A 25,978-nucleotide genomic window follows, 5' to 3' on the forward strand; every position below is an offset into this window, starting at 1 on the left:
AGTCCAACGTCTGGTGTGGTAGATAGTACTTACTTCTGACATGCCCCAGACCGACATCTAGTCCAACTTCTGGTGTGGTAGATAGTACTTACTTCTGACATGGCCCAGGCCGACATCTAGTCCAACTTCTGGTGTGGTAGATAGTACTTACTTCTGACATGCCCCAGACCGACATCCAGTCCAACGTCTGGTGTGGTAGATAGTACTTACTTCTGACATGCCCCAGACCGACATCTAGTCCAACTTCTGGTGTGGTAGATAGTACTTACTTCTGACATGGCCCAGGCCGACATCTAGTCCAACTTCTGGTGTGGTAGATAGTACTTACTTCTGACATGGCCCAGACCGACATCCAGTCCAACGTCTGGTGTGGTAGATAGTACTTACTTCTGACATGCCCCAGACCGACATCTAGTCCAACTTCTGGTGTGGTAGATAGTACTTACTTCTGACATGGCCCAGGCCGACATCTAGTCCAACTTCTGGTGTGGTAGATAGTACTTACTTCTGACATGCCCCAGACCGACATCCAGTCCAACGTCTGGTGTGGTAGATAGTACTTACTTCTGACATGCCCCAGACCGACATCTAGTCCAACTTCTGGTGTGGTAGATAGTACTTACTTCTGACATGGCCCAGGCCGACATCTAGTCCAACTTCTGGTGTGGTAGATAGTACTTACTTCTGACATGCCCCAGACCGACATCTAGTCCAACTTCTGGTGTGGTAGATAGTACTTACTTCTGACATGCCCCAGACCGACATCTAGTCCAACTTCTGGTGTGGTAGATAGTACTTACTTCTGACATGGCCCAGGCCGACATCTAGTCCAACTTCTGGTGTGGTAGATAGTACTTACTTCTGACATGCCCCAGACCGACATCTAGTCCAACTTCTGGTGTGGTAGATAGTACTTACTTCTGACATGCCCCAGACCGACATCTAGTCCAACTTCTGGTGTGGTAGATAGTACTTACTTCTGACATGCCCCAGACCGACATCTAGTCCAACTTCTGGTGTGGTAGATAGTACTTACTTCTGACATGGCCCAGGCCGACATCTAGTCCAACTTCTGGTGTGGTAGATAGTACTTACTTCTGACATGGCCCAGGCCGACATCTAGTCCAACTTCTGGTGTGGTGGACATGAGAAAGTACTTGATACAGTTGAAGATGTCCACCTTGGTTCTCAACTTCTCGGCCTCCCCTAGGCAGCCGTCCATCGAGGGGAAGCCAGCCTGCAGAAGAGGAGCGCATGTGTTGTCTGTATGACCCCATAGATATGTAACATACTATTGATGGGTTTAGGGCAAAGTTGAGATTCCAACATGGCTGCTTTGGCATCCATGGGTAAAATTGGATCTGATTTCTGTGAACAGTTCTTAGAGGCACAATTACTGGAATCTTTCTGTTCAGCTAATTAAAAAAAGGTATTTCAAACACAATTCTTTGACTTTTTCTAAATTTAGTTCATATTCGTTTCTAAAAACAAGAAATGAAATGATCTGATCTACACTGTGGCTCTGCAGAGAAGAGCAGCCAAGAGTGGTCTTAATGAAGACAGTATTCCACAGTGATAATGTCAAACTGCTGCAGTCCAGTTAACTCACAGCTTTGTGGAGGAAGTTGATCTCATCCATGCTGGCTGCACAGCGAGCACACAGCTTGGCCAACAGCAGGTCACTGTCTGGAAGTGTCTTCAACAGTTCCACAGCAAGTTCCCTTGTGTGGAAAAGTTCAAGGCTTCATTTAAAATACAGACTCTCCACAACTGGAGGGTAAAAAAAAAGTGGAATTTTCTCTTTAGACTTCTATTTTGACAAACAGCGATCGTCTGCTAGGTTCTCCACAACATGAATAAACACTTCTGTTTGAAAAGCACGATCTACATAATATTTGCGATATTCTGTCAAAATACGGAAAGAAGCGATTACATTCAAATGTAGTTCATGCAATCTTGAACACCTCAGAAAATGTCTGTAGGATACAGTCAGCGGAAATCACCAAATAATGCTGATTGGATTTATTGCGATAGTGGATCATACAACCAGGCTATCAGGGAAAACTCTTTCATTTCACAAAGAAATGAAAAAGAAAAAGTAACGTTAGTACCTTAATGAAAATGACCATGCCCAAGAGGTACTGTATATATAAAATTCAATTGTGCCATTTTATAATTTATGCATGAAGTCTGGGCACGGAGGCACTAGTAATTTTGAGTAGCATTCTTTGGACATGCCAGAAACTTATAATTGCGGTTTCAAATCCCAGTTTGCCTGAGTATGTTTCCAGGTTTGTCAGCACCATACCCATTTGAGGGTTTCTCCAAAGCGGTAAAAGTCTGAGACGTGCATCACTGCGGGCTTTACTCCCGATCAACTATTTTTCAGGTCAACTTTTCAAGAGATCAAACATAACACAATTGATTCCTACCCAAAATTACCTACCATTTTCCGAGCGCCTCACATCGACGTGAGAGCAGCTCTGTTGCTATGGAGAGGTGCTGTGGTGTTGAACGGAGGACTGTGCCTACCCCGACTGCAAGCTCTAGTTCGTTGCCTTGGATAAGTTTTGACATGGCACTCTGAAACATGGCATATGAGAAAATTACAAACAAGGTGTGGTGAGGTGAAATGGGGTTAAACGTTGTGTTCAAGATTATTGCAAGTGTGTGAATGTGTGTGTGTAAGTGTGTGGGGGTGGCTGCTTGTATTGTGATTTTATAGTGCTAGCCCACTGAAATACCATACCACAGTTTAACATGAATACTCCACTCAGACACTGTTTTATCCCCTTAATGCCAAGCCAGGGCACAATTTAAGGAACCTGATTTAACTTGCACCAGATGCATGTTGCCATGAAAACCAAGTTGCACCAAACAAAACCAGGTTGCACTCTGCTGACCTGGTCTTATAAATTTATCAAAGTTGAAACATAGACCGGTCTTCTTCCAGTGTCACATACGTTAATGATGTATTGCTGTAAAACATTATGGGATCATGTGCACATAATCTTTAAGTACCCACAATTTGATGACATCTAGCCCAAGAAAGTATGACAAATTACACAGGGATTAGTGATGTAGTATGGAAAACAGAGGTATCGACTGTATTCAAAGATCTATTCCATGTTTGGTAAGGGTTAGTCAGACACAAACTATGAATTTTTTTTACATGCTCTGGGTTGCACTGGTGCATGTTTTATATAGCCAAATCGGGCTCTGCCAAGCACAAGAAGGTAACAGGGAAACAAGAGTGAGTGAGTGGATTGGGTTTTACGCCGCTTTTAACAGTATTCCAGTTATATCACTGCGTGTCAGCTTAATGTGGGAGGAAAGCCTGAAGTGATGCAGGTCTCAGACGTTTACCACTTCGGTGAAACCCATGGTGCTGACAAACCTAGAAACATACTCGGGGCGAACCGGGATTCGAACCCACAATCATAGGTTTCTGGCGTGCCCAAGGGACGCAACTGTGCGCAGCGAATCGCTGCGCCTTAGACGACTGGGCCCCCCGTGCCCTCCAGGGAAACAAGAAGTACCATAGTAGGTGGTTGTGATGTGACATTACCTGGCAGTCGTCTACAGCCAGATGACAGCAGGCTGCCAGGATTGGAAGACCGTTGTTAAAGTACCACTCGGCGATCTGGGTGGTAGCACGCTGGACCAGACTGGAACATACAGTGTTCACACATGCATTCATCAACATCACTCAGATTCATTTCTTTTAGTGAATCATTTGCGCTTCCTTACAAGCTGTCAAAATTTTGAAATATATTTATAAACAATGTTCCTGATATCTCAGCATGATTCAACTCTTCGTTGGCTCCAATGTAACAAGCATGGGTACTGGAGAAATTCTTGAGAATTAAAATTAAAATTGAAATTGAAATTGAAATTAAAATTAAAATTTCAAATTAACAACTGCTCAAATGTGCTTACAGTAGTATTGATTAAGTCAAAGGTTTGCTTGAAGAGACAGGTCTTGAGTGTCTTTTTCAAGTTGGCCATTCTCGGATTCCTGGCGGCAGATAGGATGTATTGATCATAATTAGACTATGTCTGAGCCTTACTACGGGTCTCATCTCCTCCTACCTGAGCTGCTCCTCAGAGGGGGAGTCACAGCCATTGACAGCTGAGCCTTGCGCCGCTGACGTCCCGACACACTGTGGGTAGGAACCCTCGCACGCCGCCTGGGCAGTCAGCAATGCATCAGTCATCTGACCTCTAGAAGACAGGTAGTCTACAAGGCCTTCACTGTTACATGTGGATACCAGCAATGGGATTGCGTCATCCTTTTCTTCAATCATCAGGGACCGTGCATATCTTGAAAGAATCATGGATGAAAATTAGAAAGCATGGATGCAGTTTTTTGGACATCAAAGATGGTTACATTTTGTGATTTGTTTGTTTGTTTGTTGTTTAACGCCGCACTCAGCAATTTTCCAGCTATATGGCGGCAGTCTGTAAATAATCGAGTCTGGACCAGACATTCCAGTGATTGACATCATGAACATCGATCCGCGCAATGGGGATCGATGACATGCATCAACCAAGTCAGCGAGCCTGACCACCTGGGCCCACTTGCACAAAGCGATCTAAGCGCTAAGACTATTGTAAGCCTATGTTAAAGTATGGGAGTTACGATCGTCTTAGCGCTAAGATCGCTTTGTGCAAGTGGGCCCTGATCCTCTAATTGCCTCTTACGACAAACATAGTCACCTTTAATGGCAAGCATGGGTTGCTTGAAGACCTATTCTACCCCGGATCTTCACGGGTCTTTTGTGATTTGGCAATTTTTGTTTCTTTGTTGTTTAACATGTTTAAGCCACACTCAACTTGTGGCCTATAAATATTCAAGTCTGAACCAGACAATCCAGTGATCGATATTGGGAGCAACGATCCATGCCGTCAGGGTAGGATGACACACAATCAACCAAGTCACTGAGCCTGACCACTGAATCTATTTGGTCGCCTTTTACAACCACTATAGGTTGCTGGGGACCTATTCTAACCCGGAATCTGACGGGTGTCAGCCAAGTTATCAGAGACAGACTGCATCTCACCTTTCTGCCAGAGATTTCCAGTACTTCATGGAGACACCGGGAGCCACAATGAGAGCCTTGTGCCACTGGAACAACCAATGTAGCAGAGATATACACACACTAGACCCAGGCACTTCTTGCAACAGATACAAATCTGAAGACATGAAACTTTCTATAGATAACTTATTTTTTCGTTGTAATAAAGTTTTAGAGTGACCTCTTGCCCTTTAAACAGGTGAATACCGAGTAAGCGTATTGAGTTTATAAATATAATATAATAATGTATTTTTGAGAGTAAAAATATCATTTATACTTATCCTGACTGATACACATGAGTATAAGTATGAGTCAGGATAAGATAAAATTAATATAATATACATGCTGATATGTTTACAAAGGGCAGGATTAATGTACAAAGATAACAATAGATAACAACATGGAAGCCAATGGGAATAACAGGAAAGAACCCATTTAAACAAGAGACATCAGTCGATGACAAATCCCCCGGCCCATACAAATTCCAAAGAACAAATTATCTGCCTGTTAAGTCCACTTGATGAAGAATTTCTATCCTGATTTCCTCTTTTATGTTTTTCTGCATGTCAACGTGTTCGTACCTCGCCCACCTCCACCATGACTTCACAGTAGCGCTGTATGTTGCCCAGCTTGATGTGGGTGGCCGCTGCCTCCCGCAGCGACTCCTCCTTGCTGGGGGCCCCGATACCGCTGCCGTGCCGGGACATCTTCACCATCTCCAGCTCCTGGGCTTCAGACTGGCACGAGAATGGGGACAGAGTCAGTTTGAGTTACCATGCTTAAAGTGAGTGAGTGATTTAGGTTTTCTGTCACGTGTAGCAATATTTCAGCAATATCCTGGCTTCACACTACCATGCTTACAGCATTGTTTCATTCATAACTTGGCAAGTCAGTTCAGAGTCAAAGGAAAGTGATGAAGACTGAGAAAGAGTTCCATAGGCATGGTGATCCTGACAGGCCAAGGATCACAATTGTGATTTGGCAATGAACCAAAGACAACTGATCCTGGTAGCTTAGAAGCCTTTGAAATTCATGCTAGTCCAAGAGCCCAAGACTACCAAATTGTGCTGAGGACAAGCAGAAATTCAATGGTGGAACATGCTTTTTGACAACAATAATTTAAAAAAAATATCGATGAATTGAGGACTAAGAAATGCATATCTTCGCAAACATTCTGTCCAGGCATCTATGCATATTCAAACATCGTGGACCATTTCCTGATGGTTCCAACTCACTTCTCTGTTCATGATGACATGTTGCTATGCATGACACCTGTCTCAACTCACCGCTCTGTTCATGATGACATGTTGCTATGCATGACACCTGTCTCAACTCACCTCTCTGTACATGGTGACATGTTGCTATGCATGACGCCTGTATCAACTCACCGCTCTGTACATGGTGACATGTTGCTATGCATGATGCCTGTATCAACTCACCGCTCTGTACATGGTGACATGTTGCTATGCATGACACCTGTCTCAACTCACTGCTCTGTACATGGTGACATGTTGCTATGCATGACACCTGTCTCAACTCACCGCTCTGTTCATGGTGACATGTTGCTATGCATGACACCTGTCTCAACTCACCGCTCTATACATGGTGACATGTTGCTATGCATGACACCTGTCTCAACTCACCGCTCTGTACATGGTGACATGTTGCTATGCATGATGCCTGTATCAACTCACCGCTCTGTACATGGCGACATGTTGCTATGCATGACGCCTGTCTCAACTCACCGCTCTGTACATGGTGACATGTTGCTATGCATGACACCTGTCTCAACTCACCGCTCTATACATGGTGACATGTTGCTATGCATGACACCTGTCTCAACTCACCGCTCTGTACATGGTGACATGTTACTATGCATGACACCTGTCTCAACTCACCGCTCTATACATGGTGACATGTTGCTATGCATGACACCTGTCTCAACTCACCGCTCTATACATGGTGACATGTTGCTATGCATGACACCTGTCTCAACTCACCGCTCTATACATGGTGACATGTTGCTATGCATGACACCTGTCTCAACTCACCTCTCTGTACATGGTGACATGTTGCTATGCATGACACCTGTCTCAACTCACTGCTCTGTACATGGTGACATGTTGCTATGCATGATGCCTGTATCAACTCACCGCTCTGTACATGGTGACATGTTGCTATGCATGACGCCTGTCTCAACTCACTGCTCTGTACATGGTGACATGTTGCTATGCAAGATGCCTGTCTCAACTCACCGCTCTGTTCATGGTGACATGTTGCTATGTATGACGCCTGTCTCAACTCACCGCTCTGTTCATGGTGACATGTTGCTATGCATGGCGCCTGTCTCAACTCACCGCTCTATACATGGTGACATGTTGCTATGCATGACGCCTGTCTCAACTCACTGCTCTGTACATGGTGACATGTTGCTATGCATGACACCTGTCTCAACTCACTGCTCTGTACATGGTGACATGTTTGCTATGCATGACACCTGTCTCAACTCACTGCTCTGTACATGGTGACATGTTGCTATGCATGGCGCCTGTCTCAACTCACTGCTCTATACATGGTGACATGTTTGCTATGCAAGATGCCTGTCTTGTACTCCGGAGACAGCAGTGAGCTGTCTGCCCCCATCACCACGGACACCAACTCCCACAGGTTGTTGGTACCGGTCGGTTGCTGAAACACCATCCACACAAGATCAATGGTGGATTTGCTCAAGAGGACATTTCTTTCTCTTACTCTATGTCACCATTATTATACATCTCATCTATGTTCCTTCCTCAATTGCCTAATATATACAACAGCAAACAGTTGTCCGCTCATTTTCTGTCACCCAAAATTTTCACATTTCTCTTTTGCAATTAAACAATTTGCCATGAAGGAGATTAATCTTCTTAAAAATTGATTACAATGCTATTTCAAAGATTAAATGAAATTCTCAAAATCATGTGTATATTTTGTTGACTGTAATATCTAGTTTCTTCCACACAGACAAGAAACATTTTGCTTACGAACAACTGCTTGCAGAGTTCATTTGAGAGCACGGTGCAAGAAATATCCCCGACATGTGACAGGGGACGAAGCAAGCTCTATTCTATTGCCTGACACCTTCTTTAACCTCACAGATTAGTGCACTAGGGATGAGGTACTGTTTGTTTGTTTGTTGTTTAACGCCGCACTCAGCAATATTCCAGCTATATGACGGCGGTCTGCAAATAATCAAGTCTGGACCAGACAATCCAGTGATTGATATCATCAGCATCGATCTAGCCAATTGGGATAGATGACATGCATCAACCAAGTCAGCGAGTCTGACCACCCGATCCCGTTAGTCGCCTTTTACGACAAGCATAGTCGCCTTTTACGACAAGCATAGTCGCCAAGCAAGCCTCATCTCGGACTGACTTTGTTACAAGAAAATGATTTTTTCTGTGTTTCCTTGAGCACCCTTCCCCCCCATCTATAATTGTCATTGATGGGCAACTTGTTAACAACTAGAATAAACCCTGTGTTTGGAGGATTCAGGGTTGATTCTGTTCCTCAAAATAATTTCTTGCAATTTAAATGTAACCATGGATGTTAGCACATTTCTGAATATGTCTTGAACTCACAGCAAAAAATTTGGAGAAGAACTTGATCTGATTGGCCAGAGCCTTCCCTGGCATGTTTTCTATGTGCTGCTTCAGGTCCTTAGATTCCTTCCCAGCCAACATGGGGGACGTGCCCAGGGACATGGCAGAGTCTGTAACACATGCCAGCATAAAACAGAAAATCACTTCTTGTTGGTTGGTTGGTTTGTTGTTTAACGCTGCACTCAGCAATATTCCAGCTATATGATGGCGGTCTGTAAATAATCGAGTCTGGACCAGAAAATCCAGTGAATGATATCATGAGCATCGATCCATGCAATTGGGATCGATGACATGCATCAACCAAGTCAGCGAGTCTGACCACCCGATCCCGTTAGTCGCCTTTTACGACAAGCCTGGGTTGCTGAAGACCTATTCTACCCCGGATCTTCACAGGTCCTTCTTGTCATTTGCGTAATACAATGGAAACATTGCTAGCATCATCCCATTTCAATTATCCTAAAAAACTCATCCCATTTTAATTATCCCTAAAAAAAGCAAAGGGAGATAAGAGAATGCATTCTTGAAGATTTATCTTGCTTGATGTGCCTTTATTAATGTAAGTGCTGCAACGATTACAAGTCCATTTTACCTGAAATACCAACAACATCGCTGATTGGCTTCCCTGCTAGAATGTGTAATTCTATTGGCTGAATGAGGGAGGTCAAGGACCAGAGCCTCACTGTGGAATCCCTGGAACAGGAAGCCAGCAAGAACGGCCTCTTTGGATGACAGGTCAGACCTGTGAACACATAGGACTTATAAGTCAACCCATATATCTGGAGGATAAGAACATGCATTTCGAGCCTATACAGGCCCCACCTCAGGTGACCCAGATAGTTAAACAATATTCATTCACTCACTCACTCACTCACTCACACACACCGTCATATAGCTGGAATATTGTTGAAACAACATTCACTCACTCACGCACCCTACACGTCAGCGCCATGGTCCAACACTGTGTCTTTATAGGCTCTTTCTCAGGTGTCCAAGATAGGTAAACAACATTCACTCACTCACTCACCATACACGTCAGCTCCGTGGTCCAACACTGTGTCTATACAGGCTCCGTCTCGGGTGTCCCAGATAGTTAAACAACATTCACTCACTCACTCACCATACACGTCAGCTCCATGGTCCAACACTGTGTCTATACAGGCTCCGTCTCGGGTGTCCCAGATAGTTAAACAACATTCACTCACTCACTCACCATACACGTCAGCTCCATGGTCCAACACTGTGTCTATACAGGCTCCGTCTCGGGTGTCCCAGATAGTTTAAACAACATTCACTCACTCACTCACCATACACGTCAGCTCCGTGGTCCAACACTGTGTCTTTATAGGCTCTTTCTCAGGTGTCCAAGATAGGTAATCAACATTCACTCACTCACTCACCATACACGTCAGCTCCATGGTCCAACACTGTGTCTATACAGGCTCCGTCTCGGGTGTCCCAGATAGTTTAAACAACATTCACTCACTCACTCACCATACACGTCAGCTCCGTGGTCCAACACTGTGTCTATACAGGCTCCGTCTCGGGTGTCCCAGATACGTATAGAGTAGTCCCAACTGCCGGAGATCAACATGTACGGTATCTCCGTGTTCCACAGCAGACCTCGGATAGGGCTTGTGTGCCCCGTTAGAACGTTGATACACTGCTCCTGTGTGTAGTCCCACACTCGTATCGTACTGACACAAAGATATTTTGTTAAAAACTTTTAGTAAATCATGTCCTGCTGGTCAATAACATTTATGAAATTGGCCTTAGAAAAATCCCCGCCTCTGGTGGTCAAATTAAAAAAAAACCCTAAAGCAGTCCAGTTAGACAGGGCTGCAAATCATCCTGATATGATGATGTGTATTGGTATGTATACTAAGAAGATATATTTGTATTTTACCAATACCAGTTATAAACAGTCAGTCTCTTCCAAAAAGCAATATTGAATTATCATATGTGTATGTTTACAGTTTAGAAAATTAATGAGTGAGTGAGCTTTTAGCAATATTCCAGTAATATCACGGCGGGGGACACCAGAAATGGGCTTCACATATTGTACCCATGTCGGGAATCGAACCCGGGACTTTGGCATGACGATCGAACGCTTTAACCACTAGGCTACCCAACCGCCCCGGTTAAAAGCAATAACCCCCATATATGTCTGTCAAGGGATGCCACACAAAACACAGTGAGATGGTTCTATCAAACAGAAGTAAACCAACCCATCATCAGATCCACTGCATAGGATGCCCTCTCTGAGCGGCGACCATCGGACGTGGAACACCTTAGCAGTGTGGCCTGTGACAGGAGAGATGCACAGCAAATACATTTGACTGCAGAAAGTAAAATGTCAGGATGATTAAACAAACTTTTTCTCTCTCCATATTTTAAACACAAACATATTCCAGGTTGTTTCAGGTAACTTATAATTTACATATATTTGTGAGTGAGTGAGTATGGTCCTTTTAGCAATATTCCAGCAATATCACACCACAAATGGGCTTCACACATTGTACCTATGTGGAAATTGAACCCGGGTCTTTGGCGTGATGAGCAAATGCTTTAACCTCTAGGCTACCCCACCGCCCAACATATGTTTGTGTGCTGCCTCAAGTGAGTAACATGTTGCATAACCTTAGTGATGCATGTCTCAGTTACGATAAGCGAGATGTTGTGTGCGTGCATGTACCATGTGTGAGCTATATGCACATGAGTGTGTGGGTATAGTGTGTGTGTACCTGTGAAGACCCGGAGAGGCTGGTCGCTGCTGGTGGCCAGGTAGTACACTCTCACATTCTTGTCCCCCGACCCCCACCCACCTGAAGTACATGAGTGTGTGGGTATAGTGTGTGTGTACCTGTGAAGACCCGGAGTGGCTGGTCGCTGCTGGTAGCCAGGTAGAACACTCTCACATTCTTGTCCCCCCACCCCCACCCCCACCCACCTGAAGTACATGAGTGTGTGGGTATAGTGTGTGTGTACCTGTGAAGACCCGGAGAGGCTGGTCGCTGGTGCTGGCCAGGTAGTACACTCTCACATTCTTGTCCCCCCACCCCCACCCACCTGAAGTACATGAGTGTGTGGGTATAGTGTGTGTGTACCTGTGAAGACCCGGAGAGGCTGGTCGCTGGTGCTGGCCAGGTAGTACACTCTCACATTCTTGTCCCCCCACCCCCACCCACCTGAAGTACATGAGTGTGTGGGTATAGTGTGTGTGTGTGTACCTGTGAAGACCCGGAGAGGCTGGTCGCTGCTGGTGGCCAGGTAGTACACTCTCACATTCTTGTCCCCCAACCCCCACCCCCACCCACCTGAAGTACATGAGTGTGTGGGTATAGTGTGTGTGTAACTGTGAAGACCCGGAGAGGCTGGTCGCTGCTGGTGGCCAGGTAGAACACTCTCACATTCTTGTCCCCCGGCCCCCACCCACCTGAAGTACATGAGTGTGTGGGTATAGTGTGTGTGTACCTGTGAAGACCCGGAGTGGCTGGTCGCTGCTGGTGGCCAGGTAGAACACTCTCACATTCTTGTCCCCCCACCCCCACCCCCACCCACCTGAAGTACATGAGTGTGTGGGTATAGTGTGTGTGTACCTGTGAAGACCCGGAGAGGCTGGTCGCTGGTGCTGGCCAGGTAGAACACTCTCACATTCTTGTCCCCCCACCCCCACCCACCTGAAGTACATGAGTGTGTGGGTATAGTGTATGTGTACCTGTGAAGACCCGGAGAGGCTGGTCGCTGCTGGTGGCCAGGTAGTACACTCTCACATTCTTGTCCCCCCGCCCCCACCCACCTGAAGTACATGAGTGTGTGGGTATAGTGTGTGTGTAACTGTGAAGACCCGGAGTGGCTGGTCGCTGCTGGTGGCCAGGTAGAACACTCTCACATTCTTGTCCCCCCACCCCCACCCCCACCCACCTGAAGTACATGAGTGTGTGGGTATAGTGTGTGTGTACCTGTGAAGACCCGGAGAGGCTGGTCGCTGGTGCTGGCCAGGTAGAACACTCTCACATTCTTGTCCCCCCACCCCCACCCACCTGAAGTACATGAGTGTGTGGGTATAGTGTGTGTGTGTGTACCTGTGAAGACCCGGAGAGGCTGGTCGCTGGTGCTGGCCAGGTAGTACACTCTCACATTCTTGTCCCCCCACCCACCTGAAGTACATGAGTGTGTGGGTATAGTGTGTGTGTACCTGTGAAGACCCGGAGAGGCTGGTCGCTGCTGGTGGCCAGGTAGTACACTCTCACATTCTTGTCCTCACACCCCGTGGCCAGGATGTCTCTAGAACAGGAGAACCATGTCACTACCTATATACTCTTGATAACTAGCTGACAAGAAAACTAGGAGAATATTTAGACATAAGCGTACACTTTAAGCGCTTGAAGAAAGCCACAAAGCTAAAGTAAAGTGACTAGCACAGGAAATCAGATTTCAAAGGCATTGTCAACTTGGCAGTTATTGAGCTAAAACTTAGTGTTGCATTAGAATATCTCTGGTACATAGCTTTAATTACACATAGGGGAAAAACAACAACAAAAACAACACCAGTCTTCACTACCACAACAACAAAACACCAGTCTTCAATAATAACAACAAAACACCAGTCTCACCATCTTCACAAAGCATGCTAATACTTATTTTTACAGGCACTGTGTGCATTCATATTGGATTCTCAGCTCCCTAGGGAGTGTACACGTACTTGTTGTTAGGGCTCCAGTCTCCCCCAAACACGGCCCCGGGGTGCCGGTACTTCTGCACCACCTGTCCATCCACCTGCCGCACGATGCTGATGACACAGGTACAACAAGAGATGGATGATGAGGATAGTCACAATGTCTTACCGGTGCTATGAAAACATCTGACTCTACTAACGTTACACCTTTTAAACTGACATTGTTTATGTATTTATCGGTTTTGTTGACATGGTCAACTATGGGACGTTTCATTCTGCTCACTCAACAGCCAGAACAGTTCACTTGGGTTATTATTCCACGCATTGCTTGCAGGTTGATATCTATGCAATTGTATTCATATCTAATCTTGATCTAAAGGTCTCTCAGCAATATTCCAGCTATATGATCGTGTCTGGATCAGACAATCCTGGCATTGATATTATGAGCAAGGATCGACACCTTCGTTGAGTCTGACCACCAGATCAACTTTGAATAAAATCAATGAATTAGATTAAAAACATCAATCCAGATATATACACTGAACTATCTTTATAACCATATAGCATAAAAAGAGGACTAAAATGTGTACTTTGTTTGTTTGTTGTTTAACACCGCACTCAGCAATATTCCAGCTATATGACAGCAGTCTGTAAATAAACGAGTCATTGACATCGTGAGTATTGATCTACACCATCATGACCATAGGGATTCGATGACATGCATCAACCTGATCACCTGATCCCTTTAGTTGCTTCTTACCACAAACATAGTCACCTGTTATGGCAAGCATGGGTTTTGTAAACGCGGATCTTCACAGGGATAAATGTGGACTACAGTGTGGATCCGTTAACTTCCAAATGACTCACTAACCCACAAACAAGTAGTGACAGAAAATTTTGCTTGCCCTGCTTCAAATTTACTTGCCCCTCAGGCAATAAGATGTATGAACCCCTGATCAGCATTGTATCTACAGAGCATTATCATTGCTCTTTATGTTGAAGATTGTTGATGCAACAAGATATTGTATAGAGAAAACTTACCAATATCCATCAGCGCCACAGGACATGATCCTCTTGGAGTCCTTCTGGCTCCAGCTGACAGAGTACACGCTGCTCTTCCCATGCTGCAACACAAGGTACAGCAGATTCATCACTGGCTTTATTTGTGGAGAGGGATAAACAAAACAAACCTTCCTTGAGAGAGGCGTATTATATCTTTACTTTGACATACAGACACAGAATCATATGACATCACCATAAACAGATCATACAAACACAGTGTCAAATCGTGAGTGAATGAGTATGGATTTATGCCGTTTTTAGCAATACTCCAGCAGTATCATGGCAGGGGACACCAGAAATGGGCTTCACACATTGTACCCATGTGGCGTCTTCGGTGAGACGAGCAAATGCTTTGATCACAAGGCTACCCCATCGTCATATGACATCCACATAAACAGGTTGACATACACACACAGGTCATATAACATCAGCATAAACAGACTGACATACAGACACAGGTCATATGATATCAGCATAAACAGACTGACATACAAACACAGGTCATATGACATCAGCATAAACAGACAGACATACAGACACAGGTCATATGATATCAGCATAAACAGACTGACATACAAACACAGGTCATATGACATCAGCATAAACAGACAGACATACAGACACAGGTCATATGATATCAGCATAAACAGACTGACATACAAACACAGGTCATATGATATCAGCATAAACAGACAGACATACAGACACAGGTCATATGATATCAGCATAAACAGACTGACATACAAACACAGGTCATATGACATCAGCATAAACAGACAGACATACAGACACAGGTCATATGATATAAGCATAAACAGACTGACATACAAACACAGGTCATATGACATCAGCATAAACAGACAGACATACAGACACAGGTCATATGACATTAGCATGAACAGACTGACATACAGACCTGGTCATATGACATCACCATAAACAGATTGACATAAAGACGCAGGTCATACGACATCACCATAAACAGATTGACATACAAACACAGGTCATATGACATCAGCATAATAAGACTGACATACAGACACTGGTCATATGACATCAGCATAAACAGACTGACGTACAAACACAGGTCATACGACATCAACATAAACAGACTGACATACAGACACAGGTCATATGACATCAGCATAAACAGACTGACATACAGACAGGTCATATGACATCAGCATAAACAGACTGACATACAGACACTGGTCATATGACATCAGCATAAACAGACTGACATACAGACACAGGTCATATGACATCAGCATAAACAGACTGACATACAGACAGGTCATATGACATCAGCATAAACAGCCTGACATACAGACATGTCATATGACATCAGCATAAACAGACATACATACAGACAGACACAGGTCATATGACATCAGCATAAACAGACATACATACAGACACAGGTCATATGACATCAGCATAAACAGACTGACATACAGACACAGGTCACATGACATAAGCATATACAGACTGACATACAGACACAGGTCATATGACATCAGCATGAACAAACTGATATAGGGACACAAGTCATAGGACATCAGCATAAACAGACTGACATACAGACACAGGTCATATGACATCAGCATAAACAGACTGACATACACACACAAGGTCATATGACATCAACATAAACAGACTGACATACACACACAGGTCACACGACATCAGCATAAACAGACTGACATACAGACACTGGTCATATGACATAAGCATAAACAGACTGACATACAGACACTGGTCATATGACATAAGCATTTATAAACAGACTGAATGATTGTGTTTCTCCCTAGGAAGTAAGGAGTGAGTGCAAGGGTCATATTTACTCGCAATATTTTGTCAATATTAAACATCTTTCAGTATAAGTTATCAGCTCTGGAATAGGCTGAGGAAGGAGCTTCGATCAACATAACATAACTTCTGATTGTTGTTCAGCCCTGCATAAATCGTTGTGCATGTTAGCAATCACTGAATTGTCTGTTCCAGGCTTACTTACAGGACACAGTCACATACCAGGAATGTTGTTGCTTTAAACAACATACAAACAATTACTCACCTCATTGAATCTCTTAATGATCTTGCTTTTCTGAATGTCCCATATAAACACCCCGTTTTTGGAAGTACACGCTGCAATGCAGTCCAGGTTTCCGGGGGCCCATGATATATGATATATCACACCCTCATTACCTACTGACGAGAACACCTGGCAGACAAACACTTCTGTCAAACAGAGCACACATGAATATGTTCATGGCATCATTGTAGATACTACTCAAAGAATCTACTAATGAAACAAATCCCCTTTCAGAGGGATGATAAATTGTTGTAATCACTGTACAGGAACAACGATGACAAGTTATACTTTAGACAAGGGGGTAGAATGGCACAATGAGCATCCTCAATTATCAAGGACATTATAATCAGTGCAGGATACTTATAATAGAATGGAGATATACCAGTCAGGGCTTGATTTAGCGATATAAAACATGCACCAGTGCAACATAATATGGAAAAAAGCAACAAAATATTTTTGTCTACATGCTCCAAGAGCTTGTCATCATCATCATCATCATCATCATCATCATCATCATCATCCAAATTTGTGTCTAACCCATACACATCCACGCTACATCTATCTTTGAACATATTCAATACCTCTAAGCTTTATGTACAATACTACATCACTTATCCTGGTGTCATGTTTAATTTGTCATACTTTTGGGGGCTTGAAGTCATCATACAATGGGCACCTAAACAAATTTATGAGACCAGAGTGACATCTGATTTTAACTGGTGCTACTAGATTTTCATGTCAGCATGCACCTGGTGCAAGTTAAATCAAGTTCCTTCAATCAAGCCCTGTCGGCAATGCACTAGATGATAGAAGATGGGTCACAAAAGACAACATGCTCCTCTTGGGAATCTGCCACTGGCAACCTCTAATACCAATATTTGTCAGCTCCTGTTTCTGTGACTATTTTAAGTCAACAGGCTTTTTTAGAATGCACGACCTTGGTTGATGTGTGTGTCACTGTAACCAGACAACATGGATCATTGCTAATTAGTGTGGGACGGGTCCAAATTTACTACCTGGGTACCCACACCCCAATAACGCGACCTGACCCGACCTGACCCGGATACCCGCTGAAGGTCTCAAGAGACAGGTACAAAATGGTCCATTTGAGAATTATTTGACGGTAGGCCCTGCCAAAATGTATTTAGATACACGTATAAAACGATCTGGTCATGCATACACTGAAGTTGACTGAAGTTTAATCTTTATTCAAACATATGAAAGTCAGAAGGCTTGGGCGCATAGTCAAAAAGAAATGCAAACATTAGTGAATTGTTGAGTAACCATAGAGATCTAGATCAAATAAAACTATATCATGTGACTAACCACGGGTCCGGGTAGTCCTGTGGGTACCCGGGTCCAGAGTACCCGAGTTACCCATCCCAGCCCTATTGCTAATGTTGTCTGCCACTTGTGTATCTGTCCCACACTAGAATAACAGGCTGCCGTGATACAGCTGACATATTGTTTGTTTGTTTGTTTGTTGTTTAACGCCGCACTAAGCAATTTTCCAGCTATATGACGGCGGTCTGTAAATAATAGAGTCTGGACCAGACAATCCAGTGATTGACATCATGACCATCGATCCACGCAATTGGGATACGATGATGTGCATCATCAACCAAGTCAGCAAGCCTGACCACCTGATCCCGTTCGTTGCCTCTTACGACAAGCATTGTCGCCTTTTATGGGTTGCTGAAGACCTATTCTACCCCGGATCATCACAGAGAAGCTGTCATATTGATCATTGTGGATTACTGCGGCCTAAAACAACATTCTTTCACTGACACACAACAAATGCTAGTGACCTAGTACAATCGTAAACAGTTTTGATACTAAGTTGAACAAGGAGCCTGAGTGCACATCGTCTCCACTGCCTACTCACAGCTTCCATTGCATTGATGTCCCACACTTTGATCGTTCCGTCAAAACTTGCGGTGGCCAACATATCAGGATTATCTGGCTTAAACTTGCAGTCAAAAATGGTCTCCATATGTCCCTGGAATAAATAAGCACTTATATAATCAAATTGGCTTCAATTGGTCATCCAGCATTGATTGGGGACACGGCAGGATGAGATTATGTGAATGCAAGCCTTCTTGTGCCAAATAAAGCTGTAAAAAAGAATTTTCTGACCAGAATCCACAAATATTAAGTCTCTTAATTTCAAGTAAGTGAGTGAGTGAGTGAGTGAGTGAGTGAGTGAGTGAGTGAGTGAGTGAGTGAGTGAGTGAGTGAGTGAGTGAGTGAGTGAGTGAGTGAGTGAGTGAGTGAGTGAGTGAGTGAGTATGGTTTTACGCCGCTTTTAGCAATATTCCAGCAATATCAGAGTCGGGGACACCAGAAATTGCTTCACACATTGTACCCATGTGGGCAATTGAACCCGGGTCTTCAGCGTGATGAGCGAACGCTTTAAGCACTAGGCTACCCGACCGCCCCTCAACTAGAACTGAGAAGGGGAGGACAATGAAATGGGGGGTGATTGTTTTCGTTAATACATGCTAGGGGTCTTTGAGAGCCCCTGGAGCTGAGAATTTGACTTCACATCCATTGAGGTAGCAATTGTATAGCGCCATGAGCATGCTTTCGTGCATGGACAAGGCACAAAATATATATTTATTATTGTTTGTTGTCTGACACCACATTCAGCAATGTTCCAGCTAAATGACGGCGGTCTGTAAATAATCAAGTCTGGACCAGACAATCCACTGATTGTATCGATGACATGCATCAATCATTTTAGCGAACCTGACCACCCAATCCTGTTGCCGCCTTTATGACAAGCATGGGTCACTGAAAACAGTTCTAACGAGGATCTTCATGGTGGATCTATTTATAAACTAATATATGCATTCATTAGAACATAGAGAAATAATATGTGTATTTATATTGCGCTAGGCTCCATACAGAAGGTGCATGCTCAAAGCACTAACATTATTACCCTGGTCAATGTGCACTCAATCTTCATTCTCAGCTCCCTGGGGTGTATACAACCCAAGTGACTTGCCAGGCACTAGAAGGTTTACAGTCACAATACTATATCATCTTGCCGGGTACCCAATTTATTGGTGGGTGAACAGAGGCATATTTCGAACAAAGTCACTTGCCTAAGGAGACACCACCTGTGCTTACGTGTCGGGCAGCACTGAAGCCCTAGAAACTCCCAAGAGTCAAGCTGACGAACATGGTCACCCATGCAACTAATTGATTAGAAAACGTATGATGTCCGAAAACCTATGCTGCTGAAATTCCTGATCGTAAACAGGACGGTTGTCGGTTTTTGATCATTTTTTTGGAGTGTTTTTTTCTTCAAACCTTTGATTATATTTTACGTGGAAGGTAATTTTTTCCAAGGACTACTGTTTTAAAAAACGTGAGTTTCCGCGTTTCTGCGGAGATTTCACATCCCTGTAATTCTCAACGACTGACATTGCATAAATTCACCTGATTTGTGACCTGAGTGAGTGAGTGAGTGAGTATGGTTTTACGCCGCTTTTAGCAATATTCCAGCAATATCACGGCGGGGGACACCAGAAATGGGCTTCACACATTGTACCCATGTCGGGAATCGAACCCGGGTCTTTGGCGTGACGAGCGAACGCTTTGACCATTAGGCTACCCATTTGTGACCTGAGCACTGTGCAGAGGACTACACCCCACCACATAGATGTGAGTCCTACATATATTTCAATCATTATTTTGCTTTGCGTGATTTGAATCTTGTGCTGGTAAACATGTTAAAACCTGTTATCCATGTACCTGATCCTTCAAGAAGTTCCACTTCCGCTTGCCCAGGTCGTACAAGCCGATCCCCCCATCCCTGAATGTACAGACCAGTCTGGCTGGGGGGAGGGCAAAGTTGGACTGGGTGGTCTTGGACGGAGCCACGGCCTGACTGGTTGATGATATAATCTTCTCTCGGGATGAAAAAACTGTTTCTCTTGTTTCAGTGGACTGGTTGTAGATTACTTGTAGGGAATGGAACCCGCTTTTCTTCAAGCGGACATTTTCAATGGGGGTACTTTTGGAGACATTCCATATCCGTAATGTGCCATGATGGGAATCTGAGAACATGATTAACCTGAAGGTGTTCATGGCTGTATATACATGACATATAACTGACAACGATAGTTCTGTTCTACTCAACTCCTGTGAGGAACATGCAGGTGCCCTGTTCGCACTCAACCATAAAGGAACATGCAGTTGCCCCATTCTACTCTCACCAAGTCAGGAACAGCAGGTGCCCTGTTCTACTTCCCTCATTAGGAACAAGTAGGTGCCCTGTTCTACTTTCCTCTTTAGGAACAGGTAGGTGCCCTGTGCAACTCGACCCCCTTGAGGAACAAGTAGGTGCCCCGTTCTACTTCCTCTTTAGGAACAAGCAGGTGCCCTGTTCTACTTTCCTCTTTAGGAACAAGTAGGTGCCCTGTTCTACTTCCCTCTTGAGGAACAAGTAGGTACCCTGTTCTACTTCCCCCTTGAGGAACAAGTAGGTGCCCTGTTCTACTTCCCTCTTTAGGAACAAGTAGGTGCCCTGTTCTACTTCCCTCTTTAGGAACAAGTAGGTGCCCTGTTCTATTTCTCTCTTGAGGAACAAGTAGGTGCCCTGTTCTACTTCCCTCTTGAGGAACAAGTAGGTGCCCTGTTCTATTTCCCTCTTGAGGAACAAGTAGGTGCCCTGTTCTACTTCCCTCTTGAGGAACAAGTAGGTGCCCTGTTCTACTTCCCCCTTGAGGAACAAGTAGGTGCCCTGTTCTACTTTCCTCTTTAGGAACAAGTAGGTGCCCTGTTCTACTTCCCTCTTGAGGAACAAGTAGGTACCCTGTTCTACTTCCCCCTTGAGGAACAAGTAGGTGCCCTGTTCTACTTCCCTCTTTAGGAACAAGTAGGTGCCCTGTTCTATTTCCCTCTTGAGGAACAAGTAGGTACCCTGTTCTACTTCCCTCTTTAGGAACAAGCAGGTGCCCTGTTCTACTTCCCCCTTGAGGAACAAGTAGGTGCCCTGTTCTACTTCCCTCTTGAGGAACAAGTAGGTGCCCTGTTCTACTTTCCTCTTTAGGAACAAGTAGGTGCCCTGTTCTACTTTCCTCTTTAGGAACAAGTAGGTGCCCTGTTCTACTTCCCTCTTTAGGAACAAGTAGGTGCCCTGTTCTTGTTCCCTCTTCAGGAACAAGTAGGTGCCCTGTTCTACTTCCCTCTTCAGGAACAAGTAGGTGCCCTGTTCTACTTTCCTCTTTAGGAACAAGTAGGTGCCCTGTTCTACTTTCCTCTTTAGGAACAAGTAGGTGCCCTGTTCTACTTCCCTCTTTAGGAACATGTAGGTGCCCTGTTCTACTTCCCCCTTGAGGAACAAGTAGGTGCCCTGTTCTACTTCCCTCTTTAGGAACATGCAGTTGCCCCATTCTACTCTCACCGAGTAAGGAACATGTAGGTGCCCTGTTCTTCTTCCCTCATTAGGAACAAGTAGGTGCCCTGTTCTACTCACCCCCTTGAAGAACAAGCAGGTGTCCTGTGCTACTCATCCCCAGTAAGGAACAAGCAGGTGTCCTGTCCTACTCATCCCCAGTAAGGAACAAGCAGGTGTCCTGTGCTACTCATCCCCAGTAAGGGGCATGCCAGGTGTCCTGTTCTACTTCCCCCTTGAGGAACAAGCAGGTGTCCTGTGCTACTCACCCCCAGTAAGGGGCATGCCAGGTGTCCTGTTCTACTTCCCCCTTGAGGAACAAGCAGGTGTCCTGTGCTACTCACCCCCAGTAAGGGGCATGCCAGGTGTCCTGTTCTACTTCCCCCTTGAGGAACAAGCAGGTGACCTGTGCTACTCACCCCCAGTAAGGAACATGCCAGGTGCCCCATTGACCCAGGACAGAGTCTGAATATGAGCTGCAGCACTAGGGAGCTGGAACATCATGATGACCACCAGGGATGCTGTGTCCACCATCCGCACCCCATAGTGAAGGTTAGCCATCAGCAGGTACTCTGCTGACAAGGGGTCCCACTCCAGGGAGGTGACAGGGTCCATATCTTCTGAATCCCCCAAGTTTTCAGGCCTGAACACATGCTTCTTCCCTTTGGATCCTGAAGAACCATGTTAAACAATAACAATAACAAAAATAATAATAATGTTTTTTTTAAAACAGGTAAAATACCTTTAAACCACCACATACACCTGAAACAAAACTGTATAAAACCCATCAAATCTAAATTCATAAGTCACATAGTCTCATACTGTCTCTTCAGATTCTTTTTTTGCACACAAGGATACAAGCATGGGGTAATGGGGACCTATTCTGCCCTGAACCCCACAGAGAGATAAGCATGGGGTACTGGGAACCTATTCTGCCCTGAATCCTATAGGAAGACAAGCAAGGGGTACTGGGGGTCTATTCTGCCCTGAACCCTATGGTAAGACAAGCATGGGGTAATGGGGAACTGTTCTGCCCTGAACCCAACAGAGAGATATGCACGAGGTACTGGGAACCTATTCTGCCCTAGATCCTATAGGAAGACAAGCAAGGGGTACTGGGGGCCTATTCTCTCCCCAAACCCACAAACAGAGACACTTGTGGGGTACTGGGGGCCTATTCTGCCCTGAACCCTATGTGAAGACAAGCATGGGGCACTGGGGGTCTATTCTCTCCCCAAACCCACAAACGGAGACAAGCAAGGGGTACTGGGGTCTATTCTGCACTGAAACCTATGTGAAGACAAGCAAGGGGTACTAGGGACCAATTCTGCACTGAAACCTATGGGCAGACAAACATGGAGTACTGGGGGCCTATTCTGCCCTGAACCCTATGGGCAGACAAACATGGAGTACTGGGGGACCTATTCTGCCCTGGACCCCATGGGGAGACAAGCATGGGTACTGAGGACCTTTTCTGCCCTCAGCCCCATGGAGAAAATGAACTGGGATAATAACCTACCTATGATACAAACTGATATACTCCCATCTACATGACCAAACACGACTTTGCCCAGACTCTTGGGGTGCCATCTGAGCTGACACACATCACAGTTGAAGCTCTGAGCCTCCTTGACCACCGTCACCGCGCTGTTTGACTTGTAGTTCCAGGAGTACATGGGGCCTCGGGATGCGATGAAGGAGATGACGTCTGTATCGTACGGACACCAGCCTACAGAACAAGGTGCCTCTTTGGTGTTGGAAAGTAAAGATACTACTTTCTGTTCTGCTACGTTCCAGACGATGAGCCTGTGGTCGGCGCTTGTGCTGACAAAGATGTCTGGGTCACGGGGATTCCAGCTGAAGGCTGTGATGGTCTTCTTGTGTTCTGACATGATGGACACCATTTTGAATTCATTGAATCGTCTGTCAAGCTGAAAGGTTGACAACATACATCATGAAGCTTGATCATGTTGATAGGTCATTTGATTTTTTGCAGGCTGTATCAAGTTATCATCATGATCATGAATTGAAGTACTGTATATTAAATAAAATGAAAGTGAAATGAAACTTGAAAATGTGTTCCAGTATTTTATTCTCAGTACATTTTATTAAAAAATTTATACTGGAAACCAATAGCAATTTCAACTCTGTGATCATGTTATTCATTAGTACCTCATTAATGCTGTTAACAAACTCCCTGGCTTTTTCATCTGTCACATAACTGTGACCTGTGTCAATTCCAAACACTGACAAGAGCTCCAGAATTTGGGGGAAATCAGTATATATATATGTTGAGGTGAGGTGAAATTGGGTTTAACGCTGTGTCCAAGATTATTGCACTTATATAGCGATGTGCATGCACGTGTGTATGTGTGTGTGTATGTGGCTGCTTGTACTAGTCCGGACTGAAGCCGATTTATAGTGCTAGCTCACTGAGGTACCATGCCGCAGTTTAACATGAATACCCCACTCAGACACATTATACTGACTCCGAGCCGACCAGTCCTTGTTTTAGCCCCTAATGCCGAGCGCCAGACAGGGTAATAACAAGTACCATCTTTTAACATCTTTTGGTATGACGTGGCTGGGGATCGGACCTACCGCTCTTTGGGCGGATGCTCTACCACAAGACCACAAGGCGGTTAAATCAGTATATGACAACTCACATCTTGCCATCAAGTAAACAACCTTAAACAAAAGTTTCAAAGTGTCTGTTTGTTGTGATTGTAACCTCATGCATCATTGGTCTAGTGGCAATTGTGAAGAATTAGTCTTGGCACAAAGTTCTGCAAGTTCCCTGCATTTAGACCTCCTGTGTATTTCACAGTTCTCATGGATTTTTATTTCCTGAAACCTAAAACATTTGCAGCCAGGTCTAAAAGAACTCAGCTTTCCACTTTTGTCACTTTTTTGCCAAATTCGACAGTACATCAACATGATGAAGCTGTCTGTTTTTTCATAATGAAGCTGATCCTTCTCAGTCCAACTATTTCTAGTTTTCACCTCCTTCTTGATATCATTACTGATATCCAGGCAGCACATTATTCTTTATCAGAAGACCAAGAGGGATAGTCATGACCAACTTCACTATCCATGACCAACTTCACTATCTCCAGTGCTGCTCAAAACACAGGATGTCTGGAAGAATGTTTTGATAGATCGTTGCTTTCCACTGACATTTTCATTCATAAATTTGTGAGAAAATATGTCGGCAAATTCAACTTGTCTGACATTACCCATGACCTTTACACATTGGCTTCTGACATTCTGACCTTGCATGAAATGTCACAAGATTGTGTGCACAAACTAATAACCACAGACACTACTGTGACCTATCTGACCTTCTACGTCACAAGATTGTGAACACAACATTTTGTCTATGTAACTGATTTATGGGTAAGAGGACAGTTTTTTAGTTCTTGCAATTGATTTTAACCTGATACACACGATAGGAGTAGACATTATTCATGGGAAAGTTATACAAATAAATGCACTTGTTGAGGAAAAAGTCAACTGCACCTGGTGCAACCTGACAATAAAAGTTCAGGGTTCACCCTAGGAAATTTCTGACATGGGCCCTTTATGTGAAAATTTCAAGTATTCCAGTGGTACACCCACACTTGCCCATACAGCACAATGTTAAAATGCCCACTGCATTTTAAAATGTGGACTTTTTTTTCATATTTAGGAGCTAAAAGCAACAGGCCCCACCCTAGAATTATCCCTGAAAGTTACCTGCACTAAAAATGATGTACCTGCACTGGTGCAGTTTGGATATAGTGAAATTAAATCCTGTAAAATCTACACATTTCACAAACTGATCCACAGACCTATAATAATTATACAGTGATCCATTAATAAAGACTGAGTAACTAACCGTAATGGGAAAACTACATTTTGTTAAAAGCAGAGTTAAAAATTGGCACTCGTCCTGTAGTCTGCCCAATAGTTAAGGTATTATAAGGACTAGTAGAAATTTGCCATTTTTAAGGGTTTTGCTATATGTTATCATTATAAGGTCTG

At 44.3% G+C, this 25,978-nt stretch overlaps 1 protein-coding gene across 1 annotated transcript in view; it reads right to left on the reverse strand.

Moving 5' to 3' along the window:
- The window catches only part of LOC124133665 (WD repeat-containing protein 17-like), a 36,662-nt gene that overhangs the window by 6,926 nt on the left and 3,758 nt on the right, over positions 1-25,978 (reverse strand). Inside the window, exons 3-22 of the mRNA XM_048387603.1 lie at positions 23,475-23,886; positions 22,375-22,626; positions 20,311-20,615; positions 18,437-18,550; positions 16,534-16,680; positions 14,439-14,521; positions 13,425-13,511; positions 12,918-13,006; positions 10,948-11,023; positions 10,214-10,416; positions 9,312-9,461; positions 8,702-8,832; positions 7,641-7,766; positions 5,660-5,815; positions 5,064-5,128; positions 4,093-4,323; positions 3,569-3,668; positions 2,447-2,583; positions 1,610-1,721; positions 1,096-1,237 (exon numbers count right to left, since the gene is read on the reverse strand). Of these exons, the coding sequence (XP_048243560.1) occupies positions 1,096-1,237; positions 1,610-1,721; positions 2,447-2,583; positions 3,569-3,668; positions 4,093-4,323; positions 5,064-5,128; positions 5,660-5,815; positions 7,641-7,766; positions 8,702-8,832; positions 9,312-9,461; positions 10,214-10,416; positions 10,948-11,023; positions 12,918-13,006; positions 13,425-13,511; positions 14,439-14,521; positions 16,534-16,680; positions 18,437-18,550; positions 20,311-20,615; positions 22,375-22,626; positions 23,475-23,886 (3,118 nt within the window). The remainder of the gene's footprint in view (positions 1-1,095; positions 1,238-1,609; positions 1,722-2,446; positions 2,584-3,568; positions 3,669-4,092; positions 4,324-5,063; positions 5,129-5,659; positions 5,816-7,640; positions 7,767-8,701; positions 8,833-9,311; positions 9,462-10,213; positions 10,417-10,947; positions 11,024-12,917; positions 13,007-13,424; positions 13,512-14,438; positions 14,522-16,533; positions 16,681-18,436; positions 18,551-20,310; positions 20,616-22,374; positions 22,627-23,474; positions 23,887-25,978) is intronic.

Source organism: Haliotis rufescens, unplaced genomic scaffold, assembly GCF_023055435.1.
Source record: "Haliotis rufescens isolate VD_foot unplaced genomic scaffold, xgHalRufe1.0.p SCAF_7, whole genome shotgun sequence".
NCBI lineage: Eukaryota > Metazoa > Mollusca > Gastropoda > Lepetellida > Haliotidae > Haliotis > Haliotis rufescens.